The following is a 25,528-nucleotide window of genomic DNA, read 5'->3' on the forward strand; positions in this document are numbered from 1 at the left end:
AAAACAAAGCAGAAATAAATGGAATTGAAACTAAAAAAACAATCCAAAAGATCAATGAAACCAAGAGCTGGTTCTTCAAAATAATCAATAAAATAGACAAACCCCTGGCCAGGCTCACAAAGGAAAAAAGGGAGAAAGCACAAATAAACAGGATCATTAATGAAAGAGGAGAAATCACAATGGACACAGCCGAAATCAAAAGAATAATCAGTAACTACTATGAACAGTTATATGGAAAAAAGTTCAACAATCTAGAGGAGATGGACAAATTCCTACAACTCTACAATCACCCAAAGCTAGATAAAGAAGAAATAGAACACCTAAACAGACCAATTACAAGCAGCGGAATTGAAATGGTAATTAAAAACCTCCCCAAAACAAAAGCCCAGGACCTGATGGATTTACAAATGAATTCTACCAAACATTCAGAGAAGAATTAGTGCCTATCCTCCACAACCTCTTCCAAAAAATTGAGAAGGAAGGGACAATACCAAACACGTTCTATGAAGCCAACATTACACTAATACCAAAACTGAACAAGGACAACACAGAAAAGGAAAACTACAGGCCAATCTCCCTAATGAACACTGATGCAAAAATCCTCAATAAAATTTTAGCTATCAGAATCCAACAATATATCCATAAGATAATTCACCACAACCACGTAGGATTAATTCCAGGGGCACAAGGATGGTTCAACATCTGAAAATCAATCAACGTTATCCAACACATCAACAAAAAGAAATATAAAAACCATATGATAATATCAATAGATGCTGAAAAAGCTTTTGACAAAGTGCAACACCCATTCATGATGAAAGCCCTTGAAATTCTTGGGATACAAGGAACATACCTCAACATCATAAAGGCCATCTATGACAAGCCAACAGCCAGTATCATTCTCAATGTTGAAAAGCTGAAAGCAATTCCATTAAGATCTGGAACAAGACAAGGATGTCTACTCTCACCACTGCTTTTCAATATAATACTGGAATTCCTAGCCAGAGCAATAAGACAAGAGAAAGACATACAAGGAATCCAAATAGGAAAAGAAGAAGTCAAACTATCACTATTTGCAGATGATATGATAATATACATAGAGAACCCCAAAAACTCCACAGAAAAACTGATTCAACTCATCAATCAGTTCAGTAAAGTGGCAGGATACAAAATCAACACACAAAAGTCAGTAGACTTCCTATACACAAACAATAAATCTGAAGAAGAAGAAATAAAAAAAAAACATCCCTTTTATTATCGAAACAAAAAAAAATCAAATATTTGGGAATAAATCTAACAAAAGAGGTAAAGGACCTATACAAAGAAACCTATAAAACACTGTTAAGAGAAATAGAAGGAGACACAAAGAAATGAAAAGACATCCCCTACTCATGGATTGGAAGAATAAACATTATTAAAATGGCCATCCTACCAAAAGCAATCTACAGATTCAATGCTATTGCAATCAAAATTTTAATGTCATTCTTCAAAGAAATAGAACAATTATTGATGAAATTCATATGGAATCACCAAAATCCCAAATAGCCAAAGCTCTACTGAAAAAAAAAAAAAAGAAGGGAATGGAGGCATCACACTCCCAGACTTCAAACTATACTACAAAGCTATAATCATCAAAACTGCATGGTATTGGAAGAAGAACAGACATACAGACCAATCGAATCAAATAGAAAACCCAGAAATAAACCCACAGATTTATGGTCAACTAATCTTTGACAAAGGAGCAAAGACTATGCATTGGAGCAAAGAAAGTTTGTTCAATAAATGGGGCTGGGAAAACTGGGTCGCTCCATGCAAAAGAATGAAGCTTGACCACTACCTCACACCATACACAAAAATCAACTCAAAATGGATTAAAGAACTAGACATAAGACCTGAAACCATAAAATACAAAGAAGGAAATATAGGCAAAACACTACGTGATATTCACATCAAAGACATCTTTACAGACACATCACCCAAAGCACTGATAGTGAAGCAAAGAAAAACAGCTGGGACTACATCAAATTAAAGAACTTCTGTACAGCTAAAGAGACAATAACAAAAACAAAGAGAAACCCACCGACTAGGAGAATATTTTTGCACACAACACTAATGATAAAGGACTGATCACAAAAATCTGTAAAGAGCTGATGAGACTCAACGACAACAAAGAAAATAATCCAGTCAAAAAATGGTCAGAAGAGCTAAAAAGAAACTTCTCTGAAGAGGAAATGCAAATGGCCAACATGCATATGAAAAAATGTTCAACATCACTTGTAATCAGGGAAATGCAAATCAAAACTACCATGAGATACCATCTTACACCAGTGAGAATGGCACATATTAAAAAAAAACTAGCAACAACAAATGTTGGCGAGGGTGTGGAGAAAAAGGAACTCTCCTGCACTGTTGGTGGGAGTGCAAACTGGTCCAACCACTATGGAGAGCTGTGTGGAGATTTCTGGACCTTCTAAACATAGAGCTTCCATATGATCCAGCAATTCCACTCCTAGGTATTTACCCAAAGGACACAGAAACATCCATTCCAAAGAACACCTGCACCCCTATGTTTATAGCAGCACTATTTACAATAGCTAAGCTTTGGAAACAGCCCAAATGCCCAAAAATAGATGACTGGATCAAGAAGATGTGGTACATATATACCATGGAATATTACTCAGCATTCAAAAAAGATAAACACATGCAATTTGCAGCAACATGGATGGCACTGGAAGGGATCATGCTCAGTGAAATAAGCCAGAAAGAAAAAGAAAAATACCGGATGGTCTCACTCATAGCAGGAATCTAGAGAACTTAAATAAGGGAACAGGAAAATGAATAACTATATGAAAGTGAAAATCAAAATCAACAAAAAACTATGAACCAGAGACACTTTTTGGGGGGTGGGGGGGCGGGAGGGGAGGGATTGGGGTCAGAATGGGGGGGTTGCAATTGTATGGGGAATGTAAAAATAAAATTTATTATTTGAAAAATATATATAACTGAAGGGAAAAACTAAAGTATATACTCATATATATGTTTCAAAATGTGATTGCTGTGTGTGTGTGTGTGTGTGTGTGTGTGGGTGGGTGTGTGTCTGTTCTAAAGAAATATGGTATGCAAGTATTATTTGAAGATTGCTTGGAAGTCTGGGTAAAAAATCTCAAACACCTACACAGAAGCAAATGTCTGAATTTTGAACTCGGAAATTTCAGTAATGATATTATATGACAGAAAAAATGATATTTGAAACTTATCAGTGTATCTTTTAGATAGTAAAGGCCTTTTTCACGGTTTAAATAAATGGAAAATGAATTTCATATATGTCATGCCTTTGGAAATAGAGTACAGATATGAACTTCATAATAAAACAATTTGCAAAAAAAAAACCTAACCCACTAAGAATGGAAAACAATGTTAACAATATGAGAGTTAGAATTGTTTCTTAATAATACACTAAACTTTCTCACTATGTATGACAAAATAATAAATGCATCATTAAAAAATTAGTAAGGTCAAAAATCAACACAATATGGAAATAACATATAAAGAAAGATCCACACATTGGTGAGATGGACATAAAAGTATAAATAATTACCCTCCAATCAATTTGTACAAGTCTTTCTTGTCCTTTCTATATTTACAAACAACAATAATTTCCTCTGTTGCCTTAACAACACTGCACTGACAAAGAAATGGCAGTTGTGAAGAAAGCTTTACAATGCAGGATACTGCTGAAAGAGCAAGATCCTGACCTTTTCATCAACAGAATAATCATACAACATCAATTTTATGGGGTAGGAAGAAAAAGAGAAAAATCGTGGGTGAAACTGCTTATGCCATCTAGGGCTTCAGGAGGTGAATCTGTGGACCCGGTATTTTTTATCTGTTTGATGACCGGTGTTGTAATTGAAACCATACCATAGATGCTCACCCATGGCTCTAATCTAATCAACAAGGCATTCCAATGATCAGTCTCTGGAATGCTTGGTCATCAGTCAATGGCCCCATGGACATTCCCAGTCATACCTTGTGATGTACACTCATTGTCCCAGGATGATTGAGCCTCCTGCTTTTGTTTTATTTGAAAGTAGCCTTGGAGGGTCTGGTGTACTACATTCTTTCAGGGTTGTTCTGAACTTGTATTAGAGGGCAGAACAGCACATAATCAAAATGATGGCCGAACAGATCATTTGAGTCCAGCAGACTTACCTTCCTTGGCAGAGTAACTCAGTTATAATTTAAAGATGATGAGGGCCCCCCCCTGGTGGCACAGTGGTTGAGTGCTGGGCTGCAAAGTTGCCCGCAGCCTCTGCAGCGCCAGTTTGATCCCCAGCCGCCAGCAAGGGTCCCACAGGGCACACAGACCTCCTTGCCACGCCCGCTACTCCCCTCAGCACTGTATTTCATCAGTCTGCCTGCTCTGGCTCTGGTGAATTCTCTCACTCTCCCATGCATCTGACTGAACCCAGTGCTTGTATAAATAAATAAATAAATCTTTAAAAAAAAATAAATAAGTGCCTCCCCTGGTGACAAGCTGTTGAGCGCTGGGCTGCAAAGCTGCCACAGCCTCTGCAGCACCGGTTCGATACCCGGCCACAGGTGAGGGTCCCACATGGCATGCAGACCTCTCCTGTCACGCCCACTGCTCCCCTTAGCAGTGTGCTTCGGTACTTTTGCCTGTTCTGCTCCCTGCTCTGGTGCTCGTGAATCTTCTCACCCTCCTGCGCTTCTGACTGTACCCAGTGCTTGTATAAATAAATAAATAAATAAATCTTTAAAAAAAGTTAAGATGATGAAAATAATTTTGAGTATTTTAGTAAAATATTTATGTATAATGATATCATATGTGTTTTTAATATGGATAATAAAGTTAAAAGCAATAAACTTGGTGCAATGTGGGGAGGGTGGTAAAATATATGCATTTTACTTCTTTTTCATTACAGGAGAGCAAATATGCTGTGTTGATATTTAAGTAAAAATTTACATTTGTTATTTGAGCTATAACAAAATGAAACGAACTATTTTCTATGAGTTCTCAAACACATAAACACATCATACATAATTAGCTATATAGGAAGGTATAACAGAAAAAGGAGATCCTGTATCTCTAAATTACAAACATTGTAAACCAATGTTATCACAATTAAAAAAATGATTATAAAAACAAGGCTGAAATTCATATTGAATAAAAAAACAACCCAAATAGCAAAAATAATCTTAAGAAAAGAAAAGGCCATAATAATATTTAACTAATTATGGCAGCCTGGTATTGATGCAAAAATAGAAAGAAAAAAAAAAGACACACAGATCAATACAATACAACTAAGATCCTATAGTGCCAGGAAGGGCACAGAGCAGGATGTCTATGATTAGAGTAGACCGGTAAAGGAGAGTCCTGGAGCCCTTGGTGGCTTTCTCAGACTTTTGTTGTGTTTTTACATGTAGGGCAGCAACCAGGTACACTGCAGGCAGGGGTGCTGGGTGACCATGACGCCGTCAGGCCTCCAAGCCCCCAGCAAGTTTTCACTCTGAGCTTCTCTGCCATTCTTTCTCCCCTTCTCTCTCTCTCCTGCCTCTTTCTCCTACCTCTACTTCTCTTGGGGAATATCTCAATACTGCACCCATGGCCCACAGAAGTAAACAACACAACTTATAACAATGTAACAAATGCAGGTGCCCACCATCAGACATGCAATACAAATGGTGGGAGGGCAGAAAAGTCTGAGAATCATTTACCCTACAGATCCCAAATACAAACCCACACCTATCTGGACAGTTAATATATGACAAAATACACAAAAATTTCCACTGGAACAAGGAAAACCTCTTCATAAATGGTGTTGAGAAAAAGGACAGCGGTATGTATGCCAAATAATGAAACTAGATCACTCTCTCACAAAATAAACAAAAAAATCATTTCAAAATGTTAAAAGTCTTGGATGTAAGAACTGAAACCATAAAATACACAGAAGAAAATGTAGGCAAACATTTCATGGCTTCAATGAGGTCTTTAGGAATTAATTCCTACCAGCACACAAAAGAAAACATACACAACTGGGACTACATCAAACCAAAGAGCTTCCACATAGTGAAAGAAATAGTAATTAAAGAAAAAAATACACCCTACTGAATGGGGGAAAATATTTTCATCATAATCCCCAATGGTGCTGATATCCAAGATCTAAAATGATCTCTTACAGCTCAACAACAACAGCAAAAAAAAAAAATCAAAAAAAAAAAAATCTAATTCAAAGTTGGCTAGAAGAGCTAAATAGGCACTTTTAAAATGAAGAAAATTAGGGCCTCCCCTGGTGTCACAGCGGTTGAGCGCCACCAGCAAGGGTCGCACATGGCATGCCGACCTCTCCTGCCACACCCACTGCTCCCCTCAGCAGTGTACTTCGTTGGTCTGCCTGTTCTGTTCCCTGCTCTGGCTTTGGTGAATTCTCTCACCCTCCCACACTTCTTTTTTTTTTTTTAAGATTTATTTATTTATTTATTTATACAAGCACTGGGTACAGTCAGAAGCGCGGGAGGGTGAGAGAATTCACCAGAGCCAGAGCGGGAAGCAGAGCAGGCAGAAGGACCGAAGTACACTGCTGAGGGGAGCAGCGGGTGGCAGGAGAGGTCTGCGCGCCATGTGGGACCCTCCTCCATTGGCTGGGGATCAAACCGGCAACTGGGGATCAAACCCGGGATCGTCCAGCAACCCAGCGCTCAACTGTTGCAACCGGGGAGGCCCCGCACTTCTGACTGTACCCAGTGCTAGTATAAATAAATAAATAAACAACTCTTTCAAAAAAATGAGGAAAATTAGATGACCGACTTTTAAAATTATCAAAATTAGATGACCACAATAAAAAAAAACAAAAGTTCATCAGGACCTCAGGACCTCTCCTGGTGGCACAGCGGTAGAGCGCTGGGCTGCGAAGCTGCCCTCTGCAGCGCTGGTTAGATTCCCAGCCGCAGGCGAGGGTCCCACATGGCGCGCAGACCTCTTTTGCCGCACCTGCTGCTCCCCTCAGCATTGTATTTCATCAGTCTGCCTGTTCTCTTCCCTGCTCTGGCTCTGGTGAATTCTCTCACTCTCCCACCCTTCTGACTATACCCAGTGCTTGTATAAATAAATAAATCTTTAAAAAAAGCAAAAAATGTTCATCATTACTTATCCTTGGAAAAATGTAAATCATGGCCACAATGAAAACACATCTCAGACCTCTGAGAATGGCCCATATTGAAAAGACCAGAAAAAATAAGTGTTTGTGAGGATATGAATAAAAGGGGACCCCCTTCCATTGCTGGGGAGAAAACATCCTGGTCCCGCCCCTATAGAATTGTCTCATTAAGGGCCTCTCCTGGTGGTGCAGGCGGTTGAGCACAGTGTTGTGAATCTGTCCGCACCCTCTGCAGCGCCGGTTGGATCCCAACCAACCAGCGAGGGTTCCAAATGTTGCAGCAGACCTCTCCTGTTGTGCCTGCTGCTCCCCTCAGCAATGTATATTGTCAGTCTGCCTGTTATGTTTCCCGCTCTGTCTCTGGTGAATCCTCTCACCCTCCCGTGAATCTGGCCTGTACCCCGGTTCTTGTATGCATGGATAATGAGTCTTAAAAAAAAAAAAGAAGGGTCTCATTAAAAATAGAAGTACCATAAAATCGAGAATTGCAATCCTAGGCATCTACCCAAATCAGTAAAAAAAAAAAAAAAATACAATGAATCGAAAGGAAATTTGCACTCCCATGTTTACTGCAGTGCTAGTTACAATAGGTAAATTATGAAAACAAACTAAGTGTCCCAAAACATATAAGTGTATCAAAAAGATGTGTTAAATATGCACACATTGGACTATTAGTCATCAAAAAATAGAAATTGATATAACTTACATCAATATGGACCGAACTGGAAGGGATAATGATGAGTGAAGTAACTTAGGGGAAAGATAAACATGAAGCAGTGCCACTAATTTGTGGATTATAGACTAAACAAACTGAGAGTCAGATAAAGACAAGCTTAAGAACTAACTCTTGGAAGCTAACAACAGAACTCAAGTATTGAGAATGGGGAGGGAGTGGGGAGGGAGTAGGAAGGGTTGAAAGCATAAAAGGAAAGCAGCTCAATGAGCTATGGTGGTGAACTATGGGTGATTTGGTGGTGCATGCACTGTGGTGTTAATATCTGATAGGGGTATACAAATGTTATCTCAATTAGAAATAAATAAAGGGAATTTAGCAAATATAAAAAGAAACTCAGCATTTTTTGATATGCAAAATCTAAATTTCTGGGGGCCTCCCTGGTGGCACAAGGAGTTTAGCATCGCACTATGAAGCAAGCTGCAGCCTCTGCAGCATGAGTTCGATCCCCGGCCAGCCAGGGGGCAACCCACATGGGTTGCCTCTCATGGGTGAAGCAGACCTCTCCTATCTCGCCCACTGATCCCCTCAGCAGTGTATTTCAGTCTGCCTGTTCTGTTTCCCACTCTGTCTCTGGTGAATCATCTCACTCCCTGCACGTCTGGCATGTACCCCAGCTATTGTATGCATAAATAAATAAATATTTTTTAAAAAATCTGAATTTCTGTTATAATAACAAATGCATCTCTAATGGATATTGTAATAGGTTTGATTGCCATTTCCACCTCCATCAAGTGTCTTTTTTCACTTTTATTGCTAGGAAGCAAAAATATAAGTATACCGACTCCATAATATCTAAGATTTCAATTGTGCTTAGATCCTACTAATGTGATGCATTTGACATTGGATGGTGAAAATGAAGTAGAAGAGACAGTTTCTTGGATTTATTTTTCTAGTCGTGTGGGACTTTTGCTTTTCCTACAATAACATTTTATTGCCCTTAGAATTGAAAGGAACAGCAGAACCATTACAACAAGAACACAAAAGTGGGTCTCCCCAGTGGTGCAGCCATTGAGCACCGGCTTGTGAAGCTGCCCACAGCCTCTGCAGTGCCGGTTCGATCCCTCACAGACCTCTCCTGCTGCGCCTGCTGCTCCCCTCAGCAGTGTATTTCGCCAGTCTGCTTGTTCTGCTCCCTGCTCTGGCTCTGGTGAATTCTCTCACCCTCCCACGCTTCTGACTGTACCCCTTGTATAAATAAATATTTTTAAAAAAATTTAAAAAAATATGCAAAAGTGACAAAGATGATTAAAAGTCATATTAGATTGTTTTAAGCTATCAATTATTTTAATAAAATCTTCATTGGTACTTGAGATGTCCATCTTGCTTCTCTTATGGCCATTGTGTGAAAATGCTTCATTTTCAAAGGTGCAGATTTTGTAGATACCTATTCTTGAATATTTTTATATGTGTGGCAGGACTCTCTTTTCATTTTGTTTCATAATTTGTTGGTTTTTATTTTGTTTTGTTTTTGTTTGTTTTACCTAAACAGATGATGCTGATTTGCATTAATTATTAGACACTTCACTTCAGTTGCAGTTATTTTGACAGATTTTTTTCTGTTATATATGCTTTATAGATTTATTGTTTACTCATCTTAAAAATTCTAAGTAGTATTTTTTTATTCATTGAGGTAATGTTGGTTTACATTTGTTTATATTTGGGGGCATATAGGACTCCCCTTTCCTCACTTCAGGCATTATATAGAAATAATTTATATCTTTAGTAATCATTTTTTATTAAGTCTCATTGATTTACAATACTGTACATAATTTAGGGTAATTGGTTCAGTCCACCTCAAAATGTTCATCACCACACAACACCTACCATATACCATTGGGTAACTCCTCACTTTATACTTCCACTTCCCTCCCCTTCTAGTAATCTCAATTCTGCAGTCATATTTCTAGGTTTTGTTTTGTTTCTTCCTTGGTTTTGTTTCTCTATATTCCACATATAAGTCAAACAATATGGTATTTCTTTTAGTCCTTCTGACTTATTTCACTTAGCATAGTACCTTTGACTTGTCCATTCATGTTATACAAAAAGGCAAGAAGTAATTTTTTATAGCTGAGTAGTATCCCTTCATGGATATACACTCATAATCTTAATCTATGTTCTGCCATTGGATACTTAGGTTATTGTCTGTTGTAAATAATGTTACAATGCCCACAAGAATGTATACATTCTGTGAAAATAGAGATTTTTATATTATTTGGGAAGATTCCAAGCAATGGGCTTGATAGATCATATGGTATATCTAATTTAAACATTTTGAGAAACTCTATAATGTTTTCCATGGAGCCCAGGCCAGTCTAAATCCCTACCAACATGTATGAGGGTTCCTATTTCTCCACAACCTGTCCAGCATTTGTGTTTCTGCTTTAATTTTTTATATGTGTCCCTTTCACTGGAGTGGGGTGGAATCTCATTGTGCTTTTATTTGCATTTTCATGACTAAAAGTGACAGACTTTTTTTTTTTCATGTCCCTGTTGGTCATTTATTTGTCTTCCTTGAAGAAATATCTAATTCTTCTTCCCATTTTTTGATTGGGTTATTTTCTTTTTAATGAGTTGCATGAAAATTTTGTAGATCTTGGATATTAGTCTCTTGTGATGTATATGTGTGAATATCTTCTTATATTCATTATGATGCCTTTGTTTTAATGATATTTTCTTTCTCTGTGCACAAGCTTTCTAGCTTCATGCAGTCCGTTTATTTATTTTTGCTTTTGTTTTCAATGTCACTGGAGTCCAATCATCAAATATTTCCCTGAAATCACTGTCATAGAGTATTTTACTAATGCTTATTCTATATAAGTGTGCTTTCCAGTCTAGCACCACATATTCAATCCATTTTGAGTTAATCTTTGTGTATGGTGTGCAAGAATTGTCTATTTTCGTTTTTCTACTTGTGGCTATCTAGTTTTCTTTACACCATTTGTTGAAGAGAAGCTTTCTTTTCTTCATTGTATACTCTTTGTTCCTTTGTCATAGATCAATTGCTTGTATTAATGTGGTTTATTTCTATACTCTTAATTACTCTTAATTATATTCTATTGGTTTGTTTGTTTATTTTAATCTAATATCATGCTATTCTGATTACTCTGGCCTTGTAATCCAGTTTGAAGTCTTGAAGCATGATACTATAACTGCTGTTTTTTTTTTTTTTTTTCTGTCAAGTTTGCTTTGACTATTCAGGGTCTTTTATTGATTCCATATAAATTTTAGTAATTTTACTCTATTTGAAGAATCCCTTTAAATTTAGAATTTGTACATTGCTTTAGGTAAGATCATAATTTTTGTGGTAAGATTCCCTTATTCTATGAACATGGGATGTATTTCCACTTCCTTGTACCTTTTCCTATTTCTTTAAAAATATCTTATAGTTTTCACTGAATTAGAATTTCACGTCTTTTGTTAAATTTATTTCTATATATCTAATATTTAGTGCTATTGTAAATTGATTACTTCTTGATTCCTTTTTTCTAGTTACTTATTTATATATAGAAATGCAATGGAATTTTATATATTAATTTTATATTGCCAATCTATTACATTGATTAATGATTTTTGGTACATTTTAGAGGAGACTTTATGGTTTTCCTGGTATATTAACATGTCATTTGCAAAAAAAAAGATATATTTGCAACTTCTTTTCCAACTTGGATCTCTTTTATGTCTTGCTCTTGCCTAATTGTTCTAGTTAGGGCTTACAACACTATGTTTAACAGTAGTGGTGAGAGTGAGCATCCTTATGGTGTACCTGATCTTAGAGGAAAGTCTTTCAGTTTCTCACCACTGAATATGTTGCTCTTTGTGAATTTGACCTCTGTAACGTCTATTATGCTAAAGCAACTTCCATCTATCACAATTTTTTTATGAAGATTTATATAGGGTCTCCCCAGTGGCGCAGCGGTTGAGCGCTGGGTTGCTAAACTGCCTGCAGCCTCCGCGGCGCTGGTTCGATCCCCAGCTGTTCCCCGGCCAAAGGAGGAGGGTCCCACATGGCGCGTAGACCTCTCCTGCCGCCCACTGCTCACCTCAGCAGTGTACTTCGGTCCTTCTGCCTGCTCGGCTCCCTGCTCTGGCTCTGCTGAATTCTCTCACCCTCCCGCACTTCTGACTGTACCCAGTGCATGTATAAACAAAACAAACAAACAAACAAATAAATAAATAAATAAAACATGACTCTATTAAAAAAATAAGATTTTTATTTATTTATTTATTTATTTATTTATTTATTTATTTATTTATTTAAACAATAGCTGGGGTACAGGCCAGAGGCTCGGGAGGGTGAGAGGATTTGCCAGAAACAGAGTGGAGAGCAGAACAGGCAGACAGACCGAAAGCACTGCTGAGGGGAGCAGAGAGCATGACAGGAGTGGTCTGCCACACCATGTGGGAATCTCCCTGGCCATCCGGGAATTGAACCCATGCTATAGAGGCTGTGGACAGCTTCACAGCATTATGCTCAACCCTCTGTGCCACTGGGGAGGCCCATCATCTATCACACTTTTAATGACAGTGGTATCTTCAATGGTTGCTGAATCTTGTCAAATGCCTTCTCTGCAGCTATTAATGTGATTTTTGATTTTTCTTTTGATGATATGGTGAATTACTTTGATTGATTTGTACAGGTTGAGCCATCTTTGCATCACTGGTGTATGTCCTAGTTAGCCACAATATATGATCCATTTAATACATTGTTGCATTTTTATTGCTAAGATTTTATTGAGGAATTTTGCATCTGGTTCATCAGAGTTACATGTCTGTAGTTTTTTTCTCCATTCTTTCTTTTGTGATGTCCTTGTTGTCTTTTATCAGAGTAATGTGAAGTTCATAAGATGTGTTTGGAGCATTCATTCTTCCTCAATTTTATGGAAGAGTTTGAGAAAGATAGATACTAGTTCATCTTTGATGTTTAGGTAGAACACTAGTAAAACACTCTGGTCCTGGGCTTTACTTCTTGAGAAACTTTTGATCACCATTTCAATTTTCTTGCCTGTAATTGTTCTGTTCAGGTCTTATATTCATTCTGATTTCGTCTTGGAATATTGTATACTTTTAATAATTTGTATTTCCTCTATATTTTCCAATAGTCTCCTTTGATCCTCTGCATCTGAGGTGTCTCTTGTAACTTCTCCTATATTTCTGATTGCATTCATTTGAATTTTCTCCCTCTTACTAGAGTCTAGCTATAGTTTCATATATTTTGTTATTTTTTTCTAAGAACCAGATTTTGGTTGAATTGATATTTTCAATTGCATTTATTACTTCACTTATTTATTCTATTTAATGTATTTCAACTTTATTTTTTTAATTTTTTAAAGATTTATTTATACATACAAGAGCTAGGATGCAGGCAAGAGATGCAGGATGTGAGCTGATTCACCAGAGACAGAGTGGGGAGCAGAACAGGCAGATCTGCTGAGATACACTGCTGAGGGGAGCAGTGGGTGAGTCAGGAGAGGTCTGCTGCACCATGTGGGTCACCTCTCTGGCCATGGATGGAAGCTGTGCTGCAGTGGCTGCAGACAGCTTCGTAGTGCTGCATCTTAACCCCTTGTGCCATCAGGGAGGCCCCTATTTCAACTTTAATCTTTATTATTTATTACTCCACTGGCATTTGTTTTCATTTGTCCTCTTTTAATGTTGTTCCTTATGATGTAATGTTAAATTGTTAATTTGAGTTCTTTCTCATTTCTTGATGTTGCTGTATTGCTGTGTCATTCCCTCTTATTACTGTATTTCCTGCATTACATAGTTTATGTTTTGACTTAATGAAATCAAATTCACTAATGCTAAAAAGCAGGGAAACAAATAGATTAAAACATAGTAGCCATCAAAAAAAGTACAATAAAAACAATGTTATAAAAAGAAACCAAAAACTGCAAAAAAGATGGTGTGAAATCAGAAAAAAATATTCTTCTGTATATAATGGAACATAACCAGAATATTTTCCCTGCAAGCTATAGGAAAAAAAAAAAGGTTTTTTTAATATTATGGATAGTGAGAATGTATTTGTAATGATAATTCTACTAGGTTATTATAGAATGGACCAGGAACACCTTCATGGGTCCTGGTTATGATATACTGAAATTCTTTGATTGGAGTAGTCAATATTTTCCCCAACACTCAATTGTATATATACACACAGAGAACAAGACAAAAGCAATTGAGACTTCTCTCATACCTTAGCAAAATTTAAATGGAATCAAATTTAAATGCAGCCTCCTCTACTTCAAGAAATTTTGTCCCAGCTCCAAATCTGGATTGTTTGACACAGTCTACTATGAGAATATTCAAAATGGGTCTTCCTAAACAACAAAACCATTTTTAGTGACAGTTGTTCTGAATAGCTATGTCTGAATGGGACTGATAACAAATCTAATTCTGGAAGAATTTGAAACCTTTCCTTGTATATCCTCCTTATGTGCTTGTGATGGCTTCTCTGTTTTTGGTAGCCCATGTTGCTATCTTAATGTAAATGACTGTTTCACACACATCATTTCTGCAGTCATTAAAAGATTCTCCAATAAGGCATGGCAGTTTTCTAAAAGTGTACAAGGTCACTACATCTCTGTTATTTGTTCAATATAATTAGTCTTCATCCCCCTCATTTGTTTGTCACATCTTTCCACAAAGACTCAATACAATCTTTAAAGTGTGATTAGTCACTATTAAGCATTAAATTGCTGGACAACTGGGTATGTCTTTAAAAAGCCTAGAAGTCTTCATTTGTATCAAACTTATAGATCAATGAAAGGTTTCTTTGCTAACTTCTGTTTTTAATTTTTTTTAAATGTGGTCATGTGTTCTGTAAAGGATGTTTTTTATAGCTTTATGGATTGTCAACTCCTGATAAAATTCTATATTCATTTTTTCTTTAGGTGGGGTATTTGCAGTAGTTACTAACCCAGGACACCAAATATGAGATCTATGGAAGAGATGAAAAATATGCTGGAAAGCTACAAAAGTAGAGTAGACCAGCTGGAAGAACAAATCAGTGTACTTGAAGATGGTCATGAGCAAACAACCAAGGTATAAAAAGAAAGATAGAAACAAAAAATAGAAAAAAAAAATAGAAGAATACAAAAAACATTATACAACAGGAAATATAGTAGTGAAAATTCCAACACATCAGGACAAAGAAGAATATTGAAGTTTGCAAAGGGAAAGCCCCAGATGAGCTTTAAAGGTACCTGAATCAGGCTAACATCAGATTTCCTTGGGTGTTTCTTCATTTGGTGATTATACTCTTCATTTGGTGGCTGTACACAAAAAGAGAAAAGTTCCTGAGATATTTCATAAAATTTCTTCCTTTCATCATAAGAAAGACATTAGATGAATTTGACATATTTGATATTCATCAGGTAAATTGGAACTCAATTGGAAACATTGTCACTTGCAAAATGTTTAACCTTGGCATATATGTGAGTATTAATATTGTTGTTCTATAACTTATGTTTTAGATTTAGAAAGGAGAAAATGGAATAATGTGTTACAAATACTCAAATTAAATACTGTTAGACAATTCTCTATTCTACATGGCTAGCCTTCAGATATGCAGAAGAAATGAAGATCATCTCACACAAATAGAAACTGAAGGGTTTGGAAACAAAAGACCACCCCCTCCAATAAATATTTCAGGGAAATCTTGCATCTGAACTGAAGAGAGGAATATACACTTAGATCTGAAAAAAGAAATGATTGAACAACAAAAAATTAAAGACAAATTGACAAAGACTTTCATAACCAATTATCACTCTAAATGTAAATGAACTGAACTTAACAATTAAAGGACACCAAGTATCAGGTAGATTTAAGAAACAGAGTCCAATATCCTGCTGTCTCTAGGAAATACAACTGAGCTCCAAAAACATATATAGACTAAAAAAAAAAATAGAGTTGTTAAACAACTCTGTAAACAAATGACACACAAAGGAAAGCAGAGACAGACTTACTAATATCAGAAAAAAAAACAGATTTTCAGTTGAAAAATGCAACAAGAAACAAAAGATGCCATCAGATGAAAAATTCATCAATAGTACATAATTCTCATCAATGAATGATAACCAAATGAAGAAACACCAAAATATATTATGCAATTACTCTCAACATAGAAAACAGACATCAGTAAACAACTATATAGTTTAACTATGTCTGTGGATAATAAAAGAAACCTTAAAATTATATTTTCTAAACCAATAGATCAAGACAAAGAAACAATATTGAAACTGGAAAGTGGGAAGAAGAATATACCTATAAAGGAATGTAGATCCAGTTAACATCAAATGTCTCAGAGGAAACACTGCAAAGGAGGGAGTGAAATATATGATTTAAAATATCTTGACTATAAAAGCTGCCAACCAAAAAAAGTTCAATATAAGGGGATAGAAAACAATCTTAAAAATGAAAGGAACTCAAAAGGAGGCAGATGTATTTATATTTACATCAGACAAGATAGATTTCCAGTTTAAAACAGTAACAAGAGACAGGGATGAAAACTGCATAATGATTAAGGGAAAATACTTCAGGAAGATATAAGACTAATCAAAATACACTCACCAATAAAGGAATACCAAAATACATAACACAATTACTATCAACTCAGCAAACAAACAGCAAAAACACATTTGTAGTAGATCTCAACACCCCATTCTTATCGATGGACAAATCAATGAGACAAAAATTAGTGGAAATGTAATAGATTTAAAAAAAGAATTAGACCATATGCACCTAGAGACAACTGTAGGACACTGCATCCCCCAACAAAGATAGTATAATATTTTTCAAGGGCATATGGGACATCCTCCAGGATAGACCACACATTTGGTCACAAGGCGAATATAAACAAATTCATGAAGAGTGAACACATACCAAGTATATTTTTGGACCATAAATGAAGCAAAGTAGAAATCAACAACATAAGAAAGCAAGTAAAATCTCTAATACTTGTATACTGAATAACACATTATGGGAAGAGCACTGGGTCAACAAGCCAATCACAGAGATAATAAAAATAATACTTTAAGACCAATGACAATGGTTAATGTTCAAAACATCCATAATAGCAATGCAAGCCTACAGCAAGAAACAACAGAGTCCGAATAAACATGAATAAACAGCCTTGTCTCTCATCTCAAATAATCAGAAAAAGAAGAACACACACACACACACAAAAAAAAAAAAATCCAAAAGCCAGTAAGGGAAGGAAACAATAAAATTTAGGGAACAGAAAAATAAAATATAAATCAAAAAACACAGTCAAAATTATCAATGATCCAAAGAGGATCCTTCGAAAAAAATAGAGTAGACAAGGGCCTCCCCGGTCTCTGCAGCGCCGGTTCGATCCCCGGCTGCTCCCCGACCACCAGCGGAGGGTCCCACATGGTGCACAGACCTCTCCTGCCTCCCGCTGCTCCCCTCAGCAGTGTGCTTCGATCCTTCTGCCTGCTCTGCTCCCTGCTCTGGCTCTGGTGAATTCTCTCACCCTCCCGTGCTTCTGACTGTACCCAGTGCTTGTATAAATAAATAAATAATTCTTAAAAAAAATAAAAATAAAGTAGACAAACTTCTAGCTAGTCTCACTGAGCAAAAAAAAAAAAAAAAAAAAAAAAGGAGAGAAAATGCAAAAAGAAATATGTGGTGAAAACAAAAGAGGATAAGGTCCAGCAGGCACTAGCAGACATTCAGATAAGAGATTACTAAGAAAATTTATATGAAAGCAAGTTTGACAACCTAGATGAGATGGACAGATTCTTAAAATTTTACAATTATTCATGACTGAGTAGGGAAGAAATATAAACCTGAACAAAACAATCACCAGCAAGAAAATTGAAAGAGTACTCACCCAAAACAAGTGCTACATTACAGAGTGGGGAAAATATTTGCAAATCATACATCTTACAAGGGAGTGATATCAAAGATTTACAAAGAGCTCAAAGAACTCAACAAAAAGATAGCAAATAAACCAATCAAAAAATGAGCAGAAGTGCTAAATAGGTACTTTTCCAAAGAAACATACTGATGACCAATAGGCATATGAAAATATGTTCATTATCACTTATCAGGGACATGTAAATGAAAACCAAAATGAGAGTCTCCCTGATGGCACAGTTAAACGCAGCACTGTGAAGCTGTCCACATCTTCTGCAGCGCAGGTTCGATACCAGCTGCCTCACCTGCTGCTCCCCTCAGCAGTGTATTTCAGTCAGTCTACCTATTCTGTTCTCCACTCTGTCTCTGGTGAATCCTCTCACCCTCCCGCACATCTGGCCTGTACCCCAGTTCTTGTTTGCGTGAATAAATAAATCTTTTTAAAAATGAGCTACCACCTCACACCAGTGAGAATGACCCATTTAAAAAAAAAATGCAGGCAAGGGTGTGGTGGAGAAAAAGAACACTTTTACACTGTTGGTAGGTACGTAGACTGATCAAGGTTCTGTGGAAAGTACAACAGTAATGTAGATGTTCTTTAAATGATCATGTAACCAGCAATTCCACCACCAGGTGTCTACACACAAAAACCACAAAAACACTAATTCCAAAGGAAACCTGCACTCCTACGCTTATTGCAGCACTGTTTACAATAGCCAAAATATGGAAACAATTAAGTATCCCAAAACAGATGAGTGACTCAAGAACATATGGTCTACATACACAACAGAATACTAGTCAGCAACCAACCGAGATAAATTCATGCCAATTGTGGCATCATGGATGGAACTGGAGGGGATTGTGCTAATAAGCTAAAAGAAGAAAGATCAATATCAGATGGTTACACTTATATGTGGATTATAAGAAATCAAACAAAGGCTCAAACAAAGACAAACCTTAAAACCAAACCTTGAAATCTGATTTTAAATCTAGGCATCCAAGAGGGGAGGAAGAGGAAGGAGATTGTTGACTATGGAGGTGGGGGGTGGGAAAGCACAGTCCTCTATGGTTCAAGACTATGGTGTTCTGATGATGGGAGTGCTGTGACCACCCTGAGGGGAGAAATCCTATACTGTTCAAAATAAATTAAGGATCTAAAACAATGATACTTAATTTTAAATATATATTCAAATTACTTCATAATTAATAGTAGTCAATTTATTATATTTTTATTAATTAATTATAATAAATGGCCTGCTATTAAATGTGAAGTAATTTGAAGATGTTCTTATATCTTCAGGTGGCATATTGTGTAGGCATAATGATTATTCAGACAATTATTATTCTCAGAGTTAACTTATATTTTTGGGTTCAAAGATGCTTTTACAAAATTTTTAAAAAAAAGTGTTTTTTTTTTTTTTTTTACATTTTGCTCTTGAACTTTTCCTCAGTCTCTTAATTAAAATCTATGTAGCTCTCACCCTTATCATTTTTTGTAGGCTCAGTTCAATTATCATGCACTAAATACTTTGTCTCAGTAGGTGTTATTCATTTTGACCTGGAGAATATTTGCATCCACCTGAGACCATTATTCCCCCAAGATCCATTCTAGGAGTCAATCCACTCAGGACTGCATGGACCCAGTCTCTGTGGACATCTAAAGGAAAATATCCTCTCCTTACTACAGTGAATACTACCTTTTCTCTATTACTTGGTTTTCATAATAAATAAGGCATTTTTCTAGTATTAAACAAGAAGATTGTTTTTTCATCATTATTGCAGAAAATGCATACATATTGAATGACTGAATGTTCTTTCATCAAGGTATTCTTTTTGTACTTCTCAGATTTTTATATTTACTAAGAATATTTATAAGTTTCCTCTCTTGTCATGAGATTTCTATAATGACTATTTTAACCTCTTTGTGAGAAAAGCATCAAGATAGGTATATGATTAAATATATTTGATTATTTCCTTAATTATTGTGCTTTTTTTCAATGACCCAACAAGATAATTTAGCTCAAAGAGTTTAACATTTTTCTTTTAACCAGTACTGAAGATATTGAACTTTAACTTGGGGCTGAATTGAAAGCAATTTATGATGCTGGATGTTGATTTTGCTCTCTGCCATTGATCTCTGTTCTCTGATATAATGGGAAAAAGGGGGACTTTTTTAGGAGTAAGACTCCTAAAGATGTCCTGATGTGTGTATGGAGATTTCATGTAGATTCAATTTAAATGCTCTGTAAGCTCATATGTAGGACGGTGAAAGACAGCTCATTTTCTGTCATTATAAAGTTGAGTAAATTGAAACTCAAGTTAATTTGTAGCTTTTTCAAATTTAAAGCAATATGACTATGTTAGAATATTACAAGAATCTCCCAGAATCTCATATTCATAAAACCATATATATACTTAGTTTTATTCACTTTATTAACTTGTTTTCCTAATCTTTTGAGTGAAATGTTGAGACATATGAAGGAAGTGGATCTGGACTTAGGATGCTCTTATGTAGTAAAAGAACAGATGTGTGTCCTATATAGCCAGAAGGAAGAAAATTCCAGATGAGTGGGCAAGTTGCGGGGTTTTGTTCTGTCTCTACCACATACCAAGAACTCTCTGGCTGTTTTCTCTTCTCAGAGGTCATTCTAATTCTGAATCAAGTGTGGAGAGGTAGAAAGTCCTGAAATTGCTGGATAGGTAGGGTAGAGTTTTTCCACAAAATCAGTGCATGCATGCTACTTTGAAATTTGTCAATGTTGTAGACCACAGAGAACTGAAATGAGAACCCATGCTTGTGTACCCTCATGCCACCTGGAGAATACCTCCCCAACTTGAGCATTCTCCTGTCAACAGAGAGAAATATCATTGAGGTACATTTATTTAAGCTACAGGGACATGATTATAATTTTTTTTTGTAGTTTGTTGATATCAAAAGAATTCCAAAAGAAGTCTTCATATTAAGTGTAGATTTAAAATACATATATTAATAAAATATTCATTAATACACATATTAATATATTTTAATATATAATATAATGCCCATGTTAATATATTTATTAATACACATATTAATATGATATTTATATTATAAATACTATAAATTGGCAGGCTTAATGTAAAAAAACAATATTGTCAAAATCACATTAAATTTAATGATTATGATGTGTGTAGATGTGCAAAAGGAATCGTGTCTCTTTAATGTAACTTTGAAGAATTTATGAAATAAATGCATCAAACAATTTACCAAAGATTTTAAATAATACTTATTTATGTATTTATACAAAACCAGGGTACAGACCAGATGTGGTGGAAGGTGAGAGGATTCACCAGAGACAGAGTGGGGAACAGAACAGGGAGACTAACGAAATACACTGCTGAAGGGAGCAGCGGGCGCAACAGGAGAGGTCCGCTGGCCATGTGGGTAGCTCTCTGGCCAGCTAGTGATCAAACTCATGCTGCAGAGCCTGTGGATAGCTTCACAGTGCTGTGCTTAACCCCTTGCACCACCAGGGAAGTCCAGTAGTTTGACAATTTAACATGAGTTGTTATGACAATAAACACAGAATGTCTTTCTATTTGTTCGTGTCTCTGTTCAATTTTCAGCAAAGTTTGTGGTTTTCATTGTATAAATCTTTCACTTCCTTGTTTTTCCTTATATTTCAAATGTTGTACTGTTTTCTAAGGACATTATGAATGGGATTGTCTACTTCTTTTCTAGATGTTTCATCTAGAAATTTTTTGATTAATTGCCATAATTAATGTATGCCAGTTTTTTGTAGCCTCAACTTTACTGAAATTATTTCTAAGAGTTTTTTGACTGATTCCTTGGGTTTTCCTATTTATAAAGCAATATTATAAGTAAATAAGGGTAATTTTACTTCCTCTTTTCCAATGTTTGTCTCTTTTATTTCTTTGTCATTCTTACTTGTTCTAGCTCGGACTTCCAGTACTATATGATTAAGAGTGGTGGGAGTGAGTATACTTGTCTTGTTCCTGACCTATGGAAAACTGTTTCAGCTTATCTCCATTTAGAATAATGTTTGCTGTAGTTTTTCCATATGTGGAATTTATTAGGTTGACAGATGTTTCTGTTACATCCAGTCTAATAAGTTAATAAATGTTATTCTGCATCTATTGAGATAGTCACATAATTTTCTTCATTGCATTATTGTGATAGATTACATTTATTAATGTGTAAATGTTAAACCATTCTTTTAACCCCAGATAAATCTCACTTGTCATGGTGTATAATTATTTCATTCTGTTATTATGTTATTGAATTATTGAATACAGATTGTTATATTTTGTAGAATATTGGTCTATAGTTTTCTTTACACAGGTTTTCTTTATCTTGTTTTGGTATCAAAGTATTGCTGGACTTGTAGGATGAGTTTTTAAGTGTTCACTCCTTGATATATTTGAAGTTTCTGAGGAGGATTGCTGCTAATTATTTTTATAAATATTTGATTCATCATTTGATGATAAACTTCTGATGTCAAAAATCTTGGGGATAGAAGAAAAATAATGCTCTAAAATCCAAGAAAGATGTTAACAGCATCAGAATGATAAAACACCATTCCCGCAATACTCATAATGTGTATTCATATATATACATATATATACATATATGTAATCAGAGTTGTAAATTAATTTGTTGAAGTAAATTAATGATTTTTCTATACTACTTATAAGGTATAGAATAGTATACTGCTATATTTTTCTGGTGAATAGATTTTTTTGTTGTTGTTTTGGAAACTCTAAAATTGTTTGAACTCCATTTTGCAGAGTACTGAATACTAATTAAGATATTAATTAAAAATTTGAAAATTACTCACTCAAAATTGAAGTTGGCAGTTATCTTATAGAATTTATCCATGTCAAAAACCTAGCTACCACCACCCTACTTAAGTAGTATAGAAGACATATAATTTACTCTTTTCATTAATTAAATACAGTTCTTAAAAGTCTTTAAAAAATAATTATTATTTTTATCTTCTCATTCATGCTTATAATCATTGCATTTTCCCCCCTTAACAATCAGGATACAGAATTTCCTGTCTAATGGACAATCTCACAGAAGTGACAGAATTCCTGCTAATGGGATTTTCTGACAACTTGGAATTGCAGATACTACAAGGTGGACTATTTCTTTTGATTTATTTTGCAGCACTGGTAGGAAATCTTATCATTGTGATTATCATTACTTTTGATCAGTACCTTCACACTCCCATGTACTTTTTTCTGAAGAACCTCTCCTTTTTGGATTTGTGCTATATCTCAGTAACTGTGCCTAAGTCAATTCACAACTCCCTGACTCATAGAAGCTCTATATCTTATCTTGGTTGTGTGGCTCAAGTTTATTTTTTCTTTGCATTTGCATCTGGTGAGCTGGCCCTTCTCACTGTCATGTCCTATGATCGCTATGTTGCCATTTGCTACCCCCTCCAATATGAAACGATTATGACATCAGGGAAATGTCACCAAATGGCAGTCATGGCCTGGCTAAGTTGCTTTTCTTATGCAGTGGTACACACAGGCAACATATTTTTGGAGCCCATTTCAAGATCCAACCTGATCAACCAGTTCTTCTGTGACATACCTCACGTGTTGGCCCTGGTTTCCTGTAAGGTATTTTTAATTGAATTTGTGACCCTGACTCTGAGTTCTTGCTTGGTTTTAGGGTGTTTTATTCTTATGGTCACTTCCTATATCCATATCTTCTCAACAGTGTTCAGAATACCTTCAGTTGAGAGTCGAGCGAAAGCCTTCTCTACTTGTACCCCACAACTGATTGTCATCATTCTCTTCCTCACAACAGGGCTCTTTGCTGCTTTAGGACCAATTGCTAAAACTTCTTCTGTCCAAGATTTGGTGATTGCTATGGCTTACACAGTTTTGCCTCCCTTCCTAAATCCCATCATATATTGTCTTAGAAACAAGGAGATCAAGACAGCTATCTGGAGGTTATTTCGGAAGAGGGTTTATCCTCTATCAAAATAAAACATAATGTCTTTGATGGTGGAATATATCTAGAAAAGATCATAATTCCTTTATAACAAAATTGATATTGAATGGCAGAAAAATATCTTTCCAGCCTTATATTTAGAATAAAATGCAACTGTTTCTTAAAGAACAAAATATGTATAAAATATTTTGAAGTTGTGTAATTGCAACATGCTGTGATGGCACATTGCTTCTTCTTTTATATATCTTCCAAACATATACATGTCTTATATCTAACCTGTATCTATATACTCAACTAATCATGCATTTGATGGAGGAGGGCAAGCATACAGAAAAACACACACACATAACATTTATTTTTATGACCTTATCTATCCAATCAGCAGCAGAGAAGCTAAAATAAGTTAGGTAGTTAGCTAGAACAAGAGTAAACATAGTGATTGTTGTTTTTTACATTATATTTTGTAAATATATTTTCTTTCATTTTTAGTTAATTATATATTTCTGTCAGAGAATTAATAGAAGATTCAGCAACACCCTTTTCAGGCATCAATTTTAATGCAATCCTGAAACAAAAAATTCAATTGCATGCTTCAAATAAATGGATCAAACATTCTCAAATTAATATGGACCCACAAAAGACCCCGAATAGCAAAAGGTATCCTAATAAAAAAGGGAAAGGTAGTTTTACACTTTCAGACTTCAAATTATAGAACAAAGTCATAATAATTAAAACAAAATGATATGGGAACAAAAAAGAGAGACAAATGGAATTGAGAATCTAGAAATAAATTTAAATATATACAAATGTATGTGTATATATATATATATATATATATCTCCACCTAATCTATGACAAAGGAACAAAGAATATGCAATAAGTCATAGAAGCTTCTGTTGCATGCAGAAAGAAATTGAAACTAGGCCACTAGCACATACCATAAACACACACAAACACACATGAAAATGGATAAAAGACTTATTTAAGACCTTCAGCCATAAAATACATAGAAGAAAACATTGGCAAAGCACTCACTCCATTACATAAATTTCAGAGTTAACTTAACAAATTCATACGTAGAAGCAAGGAAAACAAAAGAGAATATAAACAACTGGGACATCAAACTAAATAGCTTCTGTACAGTGAAGAAGGCCATAACTAACACAAAGAGACATCCTATGGCATGGGATAAAATATTTGCTTTTTATATCTAACAAGGGACTTATATAACAAAGATCTATAAAAATCTAGTACAAATCAACAAAAAGAAAAGTAACCCAATCAAAAAGTAAAGGAACTAAATAAGCACTCCTCCAAAGAAGGAATACAGATGACCAATAGGCTCATGAAAATATGTTCATCATACCACTTATCATCAAGGGGATACAAATCTAAACCATGAGATTCTACCTAATACCAGTTAAAACAGGTCATATTGAAAAGAGAAAAAAGAAACAATAGAAATTGCTGGCAAAACTATGGAGAAAAAGAGCTCACTTATACTGCTGGTGGGAATGTAGACTGGTCCAGCCCCCAAGGAAAGTAATGTGTAGGTTCTTCAGTAGACTAAAATGGATCTACCAAACCTCCTCGATGTCTAACCAAATAAATACAAACATGTCAAAAGGTTCAAAGAAAACCTGCAACCTTATTTCAGAAGGCACTATTTAAAATAACCAAGATATGGAAACAGATGTCCAAAACAAATTAGTGAATCAAGAAGATGTGGCAAATATACACAATGGAATACTAATCAGAAATCAATAA

General features: G+C 35.5%; 2 protein-coding genes across 2 annotated transcripts in view; both read left to right on the forward strand.

The window, feature by feature from the left end:
- LOC311183408 (olfactory receptor 14C36-like) overlaps positions 1-25,528 on the forward strand; it is a gene marked incomplete at its 5' end in the record, with an annotated part of 260,205 nt that overhangs the window by 211,493 nt on the left and 23,184 nt on the right.
- On the forward strand, positions 22,809-23,796 carry OR14I1 (olfactory receptor family 14 subfamily I member 1; the record flags this gene model as incomplete). Its single annotated transcript, XM_084252754.1, has 1 exon — positions 22,809-23,796. Exon 1 carries the CDS (start codon positions 22,858-22,860, stop codon positions 23,794-23,796), a length of 939 nt encoding a protein of 312 aa, XP_084108880.1. The 5' UTR covers positions 22,809-22,857.

The sequence above is a fragment of the Talpa europaea genome (genome assembly GCF_964194135.1).
Source record: "Talpa europaea genome assembly, chromosome: 13".
Taxonomy (NCBI): domain Eukaryota; kingdom Metazoa; phylum Chordata; class Mammalia; order Eulipotyphla; family Talpidae; genus Talpa; species Talpa europaea.